The sequence below is a fragment of the Tauraco erythrolophus genome, chromosome Z (genome assembly GCF_009769465.1).
Source record: "Tauraco erythrolophus isolate bTauEry1 chromosome Z, bTauEry1.pri, whole genome shotgun sequence".
Lineage (NCBI taxonomy): Eukaryota > Metazoa > Chordata > Aves > Musophagiformes > Musophagidae > Tauraco > Tauraco erythrolophus.
Window position 1 is genome coordinate 55,278,740 of NC_141496.1, and position 15,566 is coordinate 55,294,305.

The window sequence follows — 15,566 nt, forward strand, 5'->3', positions numbered from 1 at the left end:
AATACTGATGAAAATAGGAAGAACCGTGATTTGCCATTTCTTTCTTTTATACTCGAATATGCTTATTAGACATACATAAAAATGTAGCTGCAGTGGTGTATTCTTCACTCTTATCTTATGGTGGAAGATTACATTTAACATACCTTTGTCTTGATTTATCCTTATCTATCTTTTCTCATTTATTGGTGGTTCAGTGCATACTGCAAAGTGAGATGTGTAGGAACAAAACAAATGTTAAGTGAAGAGCTTATTGTGCTTGCCCTCTCACATGTTTTGTTGATCAAAAGATTGTATTTCCCTTCTTTGTTTGGAGTTACTGAACAGTCAGGAAGATACCTAAGCCTCCTTACAAAATAAGGCATTTGACTGTTAACCAATAAATGAACTACAAGTACATATCACCATGGTTTTTTTCACCATTACTGTAGGGAGTAAAAGTATGTAATTGTCCCTCTGCTAGACAGGGTTTAACTTCAAGTCTTTGGCTGATGTGCAGTTGCCAGGTAGACTTGTTTAACCGTTTGAGAACATTTGCCTTCTGAAGCTCATCAGAACTGTTGCCTTCTGATGACTGGAACAAGCAGCATTCATTTGAAAAAGTGTAGCTGTGTATGTCAAAAATTGGAAGCTGTTTCTTTTCCTTAGGAGAATTTTTTGTTTGGTCTATTTACATAAATGTAATACATACAAGCTATTTTTCATCCTTGCTATGTGAGCATCTTACAACATTGAATGGTGATTAAGTTGTTAATGTACTATCAATTAGGGTAAAACTGTGTAATTGAACAAAATCAAACTGCCAATAAGCCAGTGTCTTGTCTTAGTATATTCTGCAGACGTGGTGAGCATTTTGGACTAAAATATTTTCCTCTTAGCAGGCAGAATGACAAGCCTTAATTAGAGACTCTGTAGAGAGTGGTATCTTTTGTAACTAAGAGACTTAATACTACTACTGTAGGCAAACTGGTAGCTAGATTTGTGTGGTTTTGTGAAAGGTTAAAATGTTTCGATAACATTCTTCACAGTGGATTTACTTACACCTCTGAAAGCTAAGTGCTAAAGGTTGATAGTTGCACTGATTTGCTTAGGGTCATATTTATAGTAAAGCGTTTTGTTAAGGGCAATAAATGTCTGTCTTGGCAATAAATTTCATGTGTTCTCCTCATCAACGGTAAGTAGGACCTTTTGGTGGCCCAGTTATTAATGCTTAGTAACTCAGTTTGTGAGGGATCAACACCTTTTTGTTTTAGAACGCTCTTGCTCACTTCACTGCAAAGAATTCCAGTGTTGAGCTAGGATGAGTCCTCTGGAGCATAAAAAGCATATAAAATTCTATTTGTTTGGGTTTTGTTTGTTTGTTTTGTTTTGTTTTTTTTTTTTTTTAGAAGCTGTTACATTGTCCATCTTTTACTTTTAGTCCTCAACCTTTGGCATCCTGGCAAAATCAAATGCATAAATGCACCCTTGATCTGCTCGAGGGTAGGGAGGCCCTTCAGAGGGATTTGAACAGACTGGATCGTTGGGCTGAGGCCAATGGCATGAGCTTTAATAAGGCCAAGTGCAGAGTCCTTCACTTGGGGTATAAAAACCCCAAGCATCGCTATAGGCTTGGGGAAGAGTGGCTGGAGAGCTGCCTGGCGGAGAAGGACCTGGGGGTCTTGGTTGACTACCGGCTTGATATGAGCCAGCAGTGTGCCCAGGTGGCCAAAAAGGCCAATGGGATACTGGCGTGTATCAAGAATAGTGTGACCAGCAGGAGCAGGGAAGTGATCCTGCCCCTGTACTCGGCACTGGTGAGGCCGCACCTGGAATATTGTGTCCAGTTTTGGGCCCCTCGCTTTAAGAGAGATAATGAGCTCCTGGAGCGAGTCCAAAGAAGGGCGACTAAACTGGTCAAGGGGCTGGAAAATAAAACTTCTGAGGAGCGGCTGAGGGAGTTGGGGCTGTTTAGCCTGGAGAAGAGGAGGCTGAGGGGAGACCTGATTACGGCCTATAAATACTTGAGAAAAGATGGTGGGGAGGTGGGGGAAGGGCTCTTTACATTAGTGATGGGTGATAGAACAAGAGGAAATGGGCATAAGCTTAGTCAGGGGAGATTCAGGTTGGATGTTAGGAAGTATTTCTTCTCTGAAAGGGTTGTCAGCCACTGGAATAGGCTGCCCAGGGAGGTGGTTGAGTCCCTGCCCCTGGATGTGTTTAAGAATAGGGTGGACGATCTACTTGAGAATATGGTTTAATGGGGATTAGGGATAGTTGGACTCGATGATCTCTAAGGTCTTTTCCAACCTAGAAATCTATGAATCTATGAAACCCTGACAGGGACGTCGGCTGTAGCAGTAGCAGCAATTCGAAACATTTGTTGGAGCGAGATGGGTTGAGAACAAGGACTAAGTTTCTTATGATTCCACATTGGCTCAGGGTTTCTATGGCCTGGATCTACCACTAGGAAATGGCACAGGTTAATAAACTGTTAGCATCTGGAGAAGATGGTGTGAAGAAAGAGATGAGTACCTTGCCCAAACTTTTCCCAAAAACTGACATCCAGCAGTATCAGTTATGGCTGATAAGTGTATTAACGATCTTACTAATTATGTGGTGCAATTGTAGTAGGAGCAGTCTGTGTAGGAATAATGCACAGTTAATGCTAAAATTACCACTGATGTATTGGAAGGTGTTACATATTGCAAGAAACCAGGTGTATCTTCTGAAAGATGCTCTAGGAAATTACTTTGAGAATCTTATGATAAAGTACTTTTACTTTGCAAAGAGAAATACTCCAGAAGTCAGGTTTTTCATTTAGGCTGCTGCTGTGTTCCTCTGTTTGATCTCATGTCACTTTGTTTTACGAGACCTTGCCACATTAGTATGTAGAACACAGAACTAAGATTTCAGTAGCTCATGTAAATTCTGTTAGGAAAAAAAAGATTTAAACTACAAACTTATTGTTGTGCTTTTTTTTTTGTTTCAGATTTAGAGTTTAGCATGGTGCCACTTAATTTCTGGTAAACCATTAATATTTGGTGGAAGGATTTTTTATTTTTTTGTCAAGATCTGAGGATAAAAGTTTTTATAAGGATATATCTATCATGTATAGCAGGTGTGTTGACAGTCTTTTCGATCAGTTAAGCTTCATATCAGTGCCACCTTTTAAGAGCTGCAAGACACATCACCTACATGCTCTGGAGAGATAAACTGTGTTTCAGCTGTTCCGTTGTGGGTCTGTGATTGTGTTTGCATGTTGGACCCCAGTTCCGTGGAGCAATACAATATCTAAATGTCTCTATGTGCTCCAGTCTCACCTGACTGAGGTTTAGGTTTCTTAGTTTCTTAATGATCAGTCATTTTGGAAGAAACATTCAAACTTTCCATCTCACTTGGAAGCAGTAGGGTTAGTTTGGCTGGTTGTAGTAAAGTTTATTATTTCTTAGGTTTTGGCGGAGAGGCTTTGTTTTAAATGTTGTTTTTGTTTTTAAATCAGGAGCCAATGAAGTCGAGAGCACCACAGCTACATTTGGAATACAGATTCTACAAGCAGCTAGGATCTGGAGGTAAAAAGCAGTGTCATGCATTTTACTGTAATCTAATCCAGGATCAATTTTTCAGAGAAGTTGTCTGATATAGAGGTGTAAGTCTATTTAATAAGTGTCCCTAGTTGAAGCAGAAAAAAGCCCTATGAGGAGAGATTAATGTATGAATTTTTCTAGTATTGTAAGACTCTTTTTGTTCTACTTTTTAAAGTGTGTCTGTGAAATCCTAGGACTATTTAATAAGTCTTAAGTATCAGCAGGTTTGCGTGCATATGCTTAAATTAAGCAGTCTGAGTATTCCCAGCATGTTATTTTCGAATAAACACTATAAATGACCGAACTGCTAATCTACTAATCACACATTTTTATATAAAGTTGCTGTGATATTTATATAGCTTCAGTCTGTTTTATTTTACTTCAGTTCCATTGATAACAGTATATATTGCTGCTTACAAGTTTTAAGTATCTTAAACGCTTTTAAAAAAAGTTTAATTTTAAACGCAGTTTAAGATTGGAATTTCTCGATTTACCCCCTTTGATTTTACACTCAGAAATACTCTTTTGATGATCCCTTCAATGATCCAGTTGTCACCTTTTGCTTTTACAGGTGAGAAATATGAAAAACTTCTCATGTGTTTTTGTGCCTTGCACAAAACTGTATATAGTCAGTTAGCAAGAAGTGAAGATCCTTAAACTAGGAAAATGAATACAAATCTTTACGAAATTATTTATAACCCTAGGAAAAAATCTTACAATATTTTCCTTGAAAATGATCCTTTAATTCTTAAAATAGTTTTTCATAGGTCACGTATTTAGTAACTTTTTTGGTTTTTTTACTAATGTAGAATTTTATTGTATAAAATGGGCTACTAATAGTTGTTTTCTACATGCACACTCGTTTTTTTTCCTGTCAAAGGCAGCTTGGATTTTGTGACGGTGATTTTAAAGTAATGCTTAAATTACAAGAAAATACTATATAAGCTGAAAAGTCATCTCTGAAAGTCAGAGAATACAAAATGATCATGCCCATACCACTTTCCTTTTGTTGCCTTGAATGTATGTGTTAAGATGAATTTGAATACTTGTAAAATACTACTGTCACCGAAAATCGAGACAGAAACTCTTTGCCACAGTTTGTAGTGTTAGAAAGCGGCATTCTTTATTGCGGCACCGGGTGCACGGGGGATGTCTCCTTCTGGCACGGACACCTGGCCCCTGGACAGAAACTTAGTTACACACTGTGATCGTGCATATTCATAACGTGTTCACATATTCATTGTCATTCTCTTAAACAATTGATTAGTTTTCTCTCGCTTTACATGTAAATCACTTTGCATGCTCAGTCCTCTTCCTCTGCCCCTTTCTTTTGGGTCTGGGTTATGTTTAGTGGAGGTGGTCTGTGAGTTGGTGGTCGCGATCTCCCCCTGCCAGAATTACCTTTTCTCCAAGTCATTGCTGCACATGCTTATGATTCAGAAATGGCAAATTTTGTACATTTTTCTGGGATGTTCCCTTCAAAGGCAGACTATTCTTGATAAAGAGTCTCCCTCCTAAACACTTTTGGGAGTTTCAAGGATGGTTTTCTTGTTATATTCCTTACATATGTGCAAACAGCCTACTAAACCCTTCATGAAATTCTTACACAAAAATTTTAACTCCTTCATTGTTGGATAACACTGCTTTCACTTTCAAAAATTCAGGCTCATATGTTCATTGATGCACAGCCTGGATAGTGTTTATCTAGTTAGGTAGCTTTCAAAATTTAGTGCTTTTCTTTAAAGACCCTCTCTAGGGAAACAGTTTCCAGTACTTGCAATTCATTGTAGAACTTTTTTTGATGCTGTAGTATGAATGCTCTACAACTAGGAATCTTTAGAGATAACTCTTTGCAAGGCATGACATTGTCTATTCCTGTTCATAGATGGAAAATTAAGTTGCAGAATGCCCAGTCAAAATGTTCAGACTTATATGCTTGCAAATTGGAAAAAGTCAAAAGGGTGTAATGTCTGTGTTTTTTGTAAGTAGTTATAAATTGTCAGCATACACTAATAGCATTGTAAAGTAACTGATAAGTGGAAAGCAGAGATCTTAATAACTAATGAGACATGGCAACCCACCAGTTAGAGACACTGCCCAGCTGTGAAAACCAAGGTGTAACTATCTAAAATTGCAAAGGAGCTGTGCAACAGAGGTAAGAATAAGACTGTAATTACTACTTCAGACTGCAGAAAACAGGCAGTGCTTCTCAGAGGAAGGAACCCTTATGGGAATACTCCTTGAAAAAAATGTCTTAGCAAGTGTAATTTTGTTTAGCATTTTGTTTACTGAATAAGATTGGAGGACTGTGTTTATTGTAAGAATGTAGGCAAATCATCGTTACAGTAAGGGCAAATCATGCCTGACAAATTTGGTGGCCATCTACAATGGTATTACAGTGTTGGTGGATAAGGGAAGAGCAACTGACATCATTGACCTGTAATTGTCCAAAGCATTTGACAATGTCCCGCATGAAATACTTGGCCCTAAATTGGAGAGACACGGATTCGATGGGTGGACTACTCGGTGGATAAGGAATTGGCTGGATGGTTACACTCAAAGAGTTGTGGTCAACGGCTCGATGTCCAAGTGGAGGCCATTGACGAGTGGTGATCCTCAGGGGTCAGTACTGGGGCCGGTGCTGTTTAACAGTTACATGGAGAGTGAGATCAAGTGCACCCTCAGCAAGCTTGCTGATGGGCGCACTTGAAGCCAGGAAGTCAGCTTCATCTGAGGCCCAAATTAAATGCCTCTGTGCAAAAACACACAGCATGGGGAATAAGTAAGAGGAGTTAGAAGTGTGTGCATGCCTGCAGGAATATGATCTTATTGGCATCACAGAGAAATGGTGGGATGAATCCTATGACTGCAGTGTCAGAATGGAAAGATACGGGCTCTTTAGGAAGGACAGGCAGGGGAGAAAAGGAGGAGGTGTTGCTCTCTATGTCAAAGACCAGCTGGAGTGCATGGAGCTGCACCTGGGGGTGGATGAGGAGCTAACTGAGAGCTTATGGGTCAGGTTAAAAGGGAGGGCAGGGACAGGTGACATAGTAGTGGGGGTCTGCTGCAGGCCCCCTGACCAGGAAGACCAAGTGGGTGAGGCCCTCTACAGACAGATAGGAGCAGTCTCACGTTCACGAGCCCTGGTCCTCATGGTGGACTTCAACCACCCCAATATCAGTTGGAGGGACAACACAGCAGGGCACAAGCATTCCAAGAGGTTCCTGGATTGCCTTGATAAATTCCTTCTCCAAGTGGTAGAGGAAGCAATGAGGAGAGATTTTTTGCTGGACCTTATTCTCACCAACAAGGAGAGGCTGGTGGGGAACGTGATGCTCAAGGGCAGCCTTGACTACAGTGACCATGAAATGGTGGAATTCAAGATTCTTAGGGAGACTAGGAGGGCGCTCAGCAAGCTCACTACCCTGGATTTCAGGAGAGCAGACTCCTGCTGCACAACCCAAGTCACAGAAGGCAAAGGCAGGGACTGTGAGAATGAAGAACTGCCCACTGTAGGAGAAGATCAGGTGCGAGTCCATCTAATGAACCTGAAGGTGTGCAAGTCCATGGGGCCTGATGAAATGCTGAGGGAGCTGGCAGATGAAGTTGCTAAGCCACTATCCATCATATTTCAGAAGTCACGGCAGTCTGGTGAAGTTCCCGCTGACTGGAAAAGGGGAAACATAGCCCCTGTTTTTAAAAAGGGGAAAAAAGATGACCCAGGGAACTACAGGCCAGTCAGTCTCGCCTCTGTGCCTGGCAAGGTCATGGAGCAGATCCTCCTGGCAAGTGTTCTAAGGCACATAGAAAATAAGGAGGTGATTGGTGACAGCCAGCATGGCTTCACTAAGGGCAAATCCTGCCTGACTAATTTTGTGGCCTTCTATGACGAGGTTACAGCATTGATGGATAAGGGAAGAGCAACTGTCATCATCTACCTGGACTTATCCAAAGTATTTGATACTGTCCCACACGACATCCTTGTCTCTAACTGGAAAGACATGATTTTGATGGATGGACCACTTGGTGGATAAGGAATTGGCTGGATGGTTGCACTCAGAGTTGTGGTCAATGGTTCAATGTCCAAGTGGAGGCCTGTGACAAGTGGTGTTCCTCCGAGGTCAGTACTGGGACCAGTGCTATTTAACATCTTTGTTGATGACATGGACAGTGGGATCGAGTGCACCCTCAGCAAGTTTGCAGATGACACCAAGCTGTGTGGTGTTGTAGACACGCTGGAGGGAAGGGATGCCATACAGAGGGATCTTGACAGGCTGGAGAGGTGGGCCTGTGAGAACCTCATGAAGTTCAACAAGGCCAAGTGCAAGGTCCTGCATGTGGTTCGGGGCAATCCCAAGCACAAGCATAGGCTGGGCAGAGAATAGATTGAGAGCAGCCCTGAGGAAAAGGACTTGGCAGTGCTGGTGGATGAGAAGCTCAACATGAGCCAGCAATGTGCGCTGGCAACCCAGAAAGCCAACTGTATCCTGGGCTGCATCCAAAGAAGCGTGGCCAGCATGTCGAGGGAAGTGATTCTGCCCCTCTCTTCTGCTCTTATGAGACCCCACCTGGAATACTGCCTTCAGCTCTGGAGTCCTCAAAACAAAAAGGACATGGAGCTGCTGGAGCGAGTCTGGAGGAGGGCCACAAAGATGATCTGAGGGCTGGAACACCTCTGCTATGAAGACAGGCTTGAGAGAGTTGGGGCTGTTCAGCCTGGAGAAGAGAAGGCTCCAGGGTGATCTTACAGCAGTCTTCCAGTACCTGAAGGGAGCTACAAGAAAGCTGGAGAAGGACTTTTTGCAAGGCCATTTAATGATAGGGCAAGGGGCAATGGCTTTAAACTGGAAGAGGGTATGTTCAGATTAGATCTAAGGAAGAAATTCTTCACTCTGAGGGTGGTGAGGCACTGGACCAGGTTGCCCAGAGAAGTTGTGGCTGTCCCATCTCTGGAAGTGTTCAAGGCCAGGCTGGATGAGGCTTTGAGCCTGTGGCAGGGGGTATTGGAACTAGATAATCTTTGGGGTCCCTTCCAACCCAAACCATTCTATGATACTATGAATCGAGGTTAGTCTGCTTTACTTAGTGTTACAAAGACTGAATGATACCAAATTTGTTGGTTGCAACAACCTTATTGCTTGCTCTGTTGCCTTAAAGTATAGTAAGGAAGAATGATCTCTGCTTTTTTTTTTTTTGCATGAAGATGAGAAGACCTTTACTTTGAGAAAAAGAGGATAAAACTGATAAGTTACTAGTCATCTGCAATATTTGTGAAGAACCTTTTATAGGCTTCCTCTGTTTTCAAAGTAACCTGCTTTTATTTCAAAGTGAAAACCTCTCCAGCAGGCGTAGAACCCTGTAAATTCCTTTTGAGTCTTATCTGACTTATTCAAGCACCTCACTTGAGGCTCGTTTTAATGGGTTTTGTGGAAAAGACTCATTATGAAGAAAGTAATATTCATACTTATATCTTCTTACAGATAAGTTAGAAAAAATTGTCAATTCTTTGTCTTTCTGCAGCACTCTCCCTTTCCCATCTTTGCCGGCGTTGGGCCCTCAAGCCCAGGAAATTATGCAGCCTGAGATTCTTGTAGAGAAAAAAAAATAGCGTAGTTATATGATTTCTGTCCTCGTGTAATCTGATGCAATTGGTTTTCCTTGACTGGTTTTTCATGACATACGTGTTTACTATCAGCGTAGCTAATTAAAGAAGTTTTGTCACATGAACAGTTGGAAAACATGGTGAAACGTTGATGGACCAAATGATAAATTCAGGAAGCAGCTAATCCTTCCTACATAGAACAGGAGATACTGAAAATCTTATGCCAGGTCTATCGATGTACTAATGTTGCTTTATGGGCTGTGGTTATACTTTTGTCAGAGAGCCAGTAAACTCAAGGAAGTGTATCTTCATTGTGCAAGTGACAGAAGAGTCCATTGTAGGAAGTATTAAAATAGCTGTTATTGCTGGAAGAAATTTGAAGTGTAGCAATTGTGAGCAGATGCGAGGCTCCTCTGATAAGTAATTACTCGCTGTACTAGCAGTTCTAGTTGTTTGGTGCCTTCTGACTTCTAAGCTTCTAAAAATCCATATTTACAGGCTTTCTTAGCCATGATAAAGTAGGCTTTTCCTTGACTGTTTTTGTTTCTTCACGCTAAAGTTCTCGTAATTTGATTGATAGCTTTATATCTGTGTGGACTGCTTATTTTGCATTTAATTGTGTTAAACAGCCTTTCTACTTGTTCTCCTCATGTATACATGCATACATGTGTATTAATAGCAAGTGGCTACTGAAAAATGATTTTGAAAGCAACTGGTGGAAAGGGAATAGTACTTCCTTTCTTTACCAGTTTTGTAACCAGAGCCATTATTTCCTATAAACAAAACTTCATTTTTCACAAGTAAGAACTATTAATTCCACAGGTTATGCTAAAGACTCACACTGCGTGTGAAATAACCTGAAGCTTAAAGGTTGAAATACCTGTAGCCTTTGTGAAATCCCAGTTTATTTGAGGGTGGCATGGGGGGAGGTGGCAGAGACATTAACATGTGAATGAATAGTTCTGGAAGAAAATGAAGTTATTTTCCTGAAAGCAAGTAAAGAAAATGTTATTGGGCAACAGATTATCTTACTCTGTTAAAAAGGTTAGAAGGTATCTTAGTGCTTCCTCAGATCTTGTGAGTGCCCTTGATGGAAGAAGTAGCATTTTGAAATGCTGCTTTTGGAGCCGTTTTTGTAGGAGCGTTTTTGTAGGAGCGTTTTTGTAGGAGCGTTTTTGTAGGAGCGTTTTTGTAGGAGCGTTTTTGTAGGAGCGTTTTTGTAGGAGCGTTTTTGTAGGAGCGTTTTTGTAGGAGCGTTTTTGTAGGAGCGTTTTTGTAGGAGCGTTTTTGTAGATTTTCTTGGTATTCCTTTATCTCCAGCCAGTATATGTCTACTACAAGTCTGTTTACTTATTCTTATAATATCTCTTTTTCTTTCTTTTCTAAAACCTTGTGGCGTAGATATTTTTTTAATTATTAATTTCTGTGATAAGAGTCTTGCTTTTCTGCTTCTTGACTGCCATGAAGATGGAAGACATACTTGAGTGAAAAAAAGTTTGGAGGATCTTTTATCATTCTGCTCTGTAAAAGAACAAGGGAAAAATAAACAGGAAATATAATAGATGTGCAGTTTTTATACACAGGACTTTTCAGCTGAGAATATTCATTCTTTGTTACTAATAAGTCTTTTTGACTTGCATGAAAAAGCATTAACGTTTCAAAACAGTATTCCTTTGCAGAGAATCTGCTCATAAAGAAGGCTTACAATCTGTAACTTTACTTTCAAATATGCTTTTACTGAACATGTCTGTGAATGTGCGGTAGCATGTCAGGAAAAAAATGTGAAGAATCTTTCTTAAACAGGAAACATTTTGTGTACTTTTGGGCTTTTTTGGAAAGATATTTTAATTATTTGAGAGAATAGATCTAAAACTTACTAAAAGTAGTTCTTAAGTTAGTTTAAAGATGTGTCTCATTTTGGTGACATAATTATTTAGCTTTTGTTTAAGTTTTATATACCAGTAGAAATTTTTATTAAAATTGCTGGTTTGTGCCATAATTTTGTTATTCAGTAATTGTGAACATACTCTCCTCATGAAGTTTGAGATCATTTAGTCAGTATGCAAAAACTTCTAGTCAACTGAATGAGCAACCTACAGATGGAATTTAAAATATCTTTCATTCTAATAAAGTTCTAGTTAGAATTATTTTTTGTCTTAATATCCAAGTATGAATGGTAAGAAAAACTGATATATTATCGTAAGTGCAGTACTACAAAGAAAGCTATGGCTGAATTCTTACCTAAAACTACTCTAAGGTTTTTGGAATGAATAGAAAAAGTTTTTTATTCTTTATTGATTTTTGTATTTATCTTTTACGCTATCGATATTTCTCCCTGTAGTAGGATGATGAGCTGTAGATGTATTTCATGTGCTATGCTCTTAATTTAACTGCACATAAATTCAGCTTGCTTTCCTACTTTGATGGTCAGGGGGATTCTGGAAATCAGTAACTGCTGGCTCGATTTGAGCTTTGAGCAATAAAGCTGAGAATTTTTTTAATGGATTTTTTTTTTGTTTAAAAAAATGCTTGGTTTCTTGAACGGGTAGGTATTTGCAGTATGGTTCAGTTTCTTTTTGCAATAAGGAGTCTGCGTACATATTAAAGAAGTTATGTATTATGTGTTGAAGAGTGTAAAAACTATTCAACTTCTACTGTCTGATTTTTCTAACATCTCTTAAATCTGTGGGTCATCAATCTTAGTGGCTGGGAGTCTTTGCAAGTGAATAAGGACTCTTTTGTACTTACCCATCTGACAAATGAAACAAAAGTATGACAGGTGGCTTCTGCTGCTTAACCTGCCTTGTGTCTGCAATGCTGCTGTTTTACTAAGAACAGACTGTTACTATGGTACCCGTCTATAGCAACAAGAGGTGTCTATTATTAGGTTTTAGTTTTTCATTTGAGGTCGTTTTTGAAAGAGACAAAGATCTGTTCAGCTGTGGATTATCCTGCTTCTGAAATGGCTGTATTAATGTTTCAGAGAAGGTAGATGCTTGATATTGTTAATAGTATTTTATTTTTCTGAGCTGTTATACTTCTGTTCTTTAACTGAAGTCTAGTTAACACTTCCACTCTTAAAGCTGGCAAAGACTTTTCTTGCAGGATAACTGTTGGCCAATGCATGTATAAGTTATATATTTGTGTAACATTATTGTCCGAAAAGTGGGATGCACCAGTATGCAAGCCAATACACACAGGGTTGAGGTATTTCTTTATTACAGGATTCTGCAAAGTTGTGGGCAAGGTGGTATTCTACGAAGTTAGCTTGCCTTTACGAGAAGATCATAGCATATTTATCCTGTTATACTATTACAATTAGTATAAATCTTATCAAAAATTGCACTCGTTAGTTAGTACTTAACATATCATCTACTATTCGGTAAACATATTTATATTGGCACGCTCCATGCAGGCATGAGGGGGTAAATCTTTTTGGTCCTAAACTGAGTCTGCGGTTGTGATCTCCCCCTTTACCTTTCCTCTAGTTACTGCTTACTCTTGCTGGCTTTAATGTAGGCTCATAGAACAGTTTGGGCTGGAAGGGACCTTAAAGATCATCTAGTTCCAAGTGCCCTGTGTCGTGGGTTAGGTTGCTCCAGCAACCAAACCCACACAGCTGGTCACTCACCCTCCCCCACCCCCAGGAATGAGGGAGAAAATTAAAGGAGAAATGGGAAACCCATGGGTTGAGATAAGAACAATTTAATACAGATGATTTAATACACAGTGTAGATGCTCACCACCCCCTCGTATGCGAAGCCCGTCTTGTCCCGAAGCTGCAATCCCGGACGAACGCGAGACCCCGAAATAGAGAGGGGCAGAGAGAGAGATAGTGCCCTGAGAGTGGGAGTACTGGAAGAGAGAGGGGAAAAAAGGCAAGAGCAAAAGCGCAGCAAGCGTAAAAGAGCAGAAGCGGTGAAAGAGCCAAAGCGCAAAAGCCCTTCTGTCCGTCTGTCCCTCACTTTTATGCTGAACATGACGCTGCATGATATGGAATACTAATTGGCCAGTTTGGCCCTCAATCTTAAGTTCCACCACAAATCACAAGGGGAATTGTGTCCCCCTTGTCCCAGCTATGCTCCCCCCTTATCCCGCTGTGCTCCTGCACTCCAGCACACTGAAAAGTCCTTGGAGTCTCACGTCCAACCACAAACATCAGCTTGCTATCAACATTCTTCTCAGAGCGAGCCTCTGAGTAAAACCAAAACATGGAGCTCTTCTAGCTGCTAAGAGAAGAGCTTACTCTGTCCCAGCTAAAACCAGGACACCCTGCCAGAGGCAGGGAAACGCTCCACTACACCAGGTTGCCCAAAGCCTCATCCAACCTGGCCTTGAACACTTCCAGGGATGGGGCATCTACAACTTCCCTAGGAAACCTGGTCCAGTGCCTCACCACCCTCAGAGTGAAGAATTTCTTTCTTATATCTAATCTAAATCTCCCCTCTTTCAGTTTAAAGCCATTGCCCCTTGTCCTATCACTACACGTCCTTGGAAAAAGTCCCTCTCCAGCTTTCCTGTAGGCCCCCTTTAAGTACTGGAAGGCTGCTGTAAGATCACCCTGGAGCCTTCTCTTCTCCAGGCTGAAGAGCCCCAACTCTCTCAGCCTGTCTTCATAGCAGAGGTGCCCCAGCCCTTGGATCATCTTTGTGGCCCTCCTCTGGACTCGCTCCAGCAGCTCCATGTCCTTTTTGTGCTGGAGATTCCACAGCTGCACGCAGTATTCCAGGTGGGGTCTCACGAGAGCGGAGTAGAGGGATGGCAGAATCACCTCTCTCGACCTGCTGGCCACACTTCTTTGGATGCAGCCCAGGATACGGTTGGCTTTCTGGGCTGCAAGCGCACATTGCCGGCTCATGTTGAGCTTCTCCTCCACCAGCACTCCCAAGTCCGTTTCCTCCAGGCTGCTCTCAATCCATTCTCTGCCCAGCCTGTACTTGTGCATGGGATTGCCCCGAACCACGTGCAGGACCTTGCACTTGGCCTTGTTGAACTTCATGAGGTTCTCACAGGCCCACCTCTCCAGCCTGTCAAGGTCCCTCTGGATGGCATCCCTTCCCTCCAGCATGTCACAACACCACACAGCTTGGTGTCATCTGCAAACTTGCTGAGGGTGCACTCGATCTGATGAACTGTCTTTTTAAACACTACAATGCAGATCTGTTACCAGATTAATATCTTTGGAAACTACAAACTCTGAGGCTTCAACGGCTTTTCTGATGGTCATTGTACTCTGTTCAAAAAACTATTCTCAAATTATTGATGTTACAGCCTCAAAAAAATCCCAGAATGTAAGGCATTGCCAAAGCACAGAGGTGAGCATGGAAAGAGAAAGTTTGCCCAAAGAGCCTCCTACTCAAAGACAGAGAGCAGGAGGGGACATAGGAGTGCGGGCACAGTCGCCAAAGTGCCAAATAAGAGAGGAGGAAAGCATCTTTCTTCTTTTGTTGCTGTTTATTGTCCCAGTCCTGAAGGTGCGGAGGTGGAGCTGCCAGGTGGGAGCCAGCCGAGTGCTCCTGCGATGCCGTTGGTACCATCTCACACAGGGGAGCCTGGATGGCTGGTTACTGCCAGGTGATCCTGTGTCAGGTGGACCCACTGCCATGACTGATTCTTCTCAGGGCGGATCCATCTCCATGGGCTCCAGTTCATCCTTTGGTGGGCCGTCACGCCTGGGCCTCACCCTGCGCCTCAGCAGACGGACACGCTGGAGCCCCATGCTTTCCCCTGTGTGTCGCAGCTGCGCACTGGACGGCGTCGGTCGCGTGAGCGGCAGCTCTGATGGTGCGAGGGGTGATGTTTCTCCTCCTCCTCCTCCACCAGTTGCTCTTCTACAGGTCTCTAAGATGTGCCGCCTTCTCTGGTGGTAGCGGGCATCGTCTCTGTGCCGTGCCATGCGAAGGCGGGCAGCTGCCCGCCGTGCCTCTCCAGCTGCTCCCTGGCACGCAGCCTCCGGCTCCACGCCGTTTCCTGGTGGGCCGATCATCAGGCGCTGCACACCATGGACCAGAGAAGTGAGGCTGCTGGCATAACGGCTGATGTTTCTCCTCCTCCTTCTCCTCCTCTTCCTCCTCCTCCTTCTCCTCCTCCCCTGCCTCCTCCTCCACCTCCTCCTCCCCCCCCTCCTCCGCTGCCGATTCCTCTTCTGTCGTTCCAGGCATCGCCGCTGTGCTGTCCCACACAGAGGTGGGTAGCCGCCTGCCACGCCGCTCTGGCTGCTCTCTGGCATGCAGACAGGCTCAGGCTCCGCACCGGTCGCTGGAGGGCCGATTGTCAGGTGCTGCATGACATCTGACGATCTGGCATAGCATGCTGCATGGCATTTGACTAGAGAAGCCATTTTAATGGTGCTGAGGGCATGAGGAGTGATTCTGTTCTTCCTCCTCCTCTGCTGCCTCTGC

General features: G+C 42.4%; 1 protein-coding gene across 10 annotated transcripts in view; it reads left to right on the forward strand.

Moving 5' to 3' along the window:
- The window catches only part of CSNK1G3 (casein kinase 1 gamma 3), a 69,344-nt gene that overhangs the window by 8,195 nt on the left and 45,583 nt on the right, over positions 1–15,566 (forward strand). For 8 of the 10 annotated variants that reach the window (XM_086629973.1, XM_086629972.1, XM_086629970.1 and 5 more), the window contains one exon: positions 3,479–3,548. In XM_086629973.1, coding sequence (XP_086486099.1) covers positions 3,479–3,548 — 70 coding nt within the window. Of the gene's footprint in view, positions 1–3,478; positions 3,549–3,784; positions 3,788–15,566 lie in introns of those variants that run through there. The other 2 variants (XM_086629977.1, XM_086629976.1) reach the window with 1 other exon arrangement.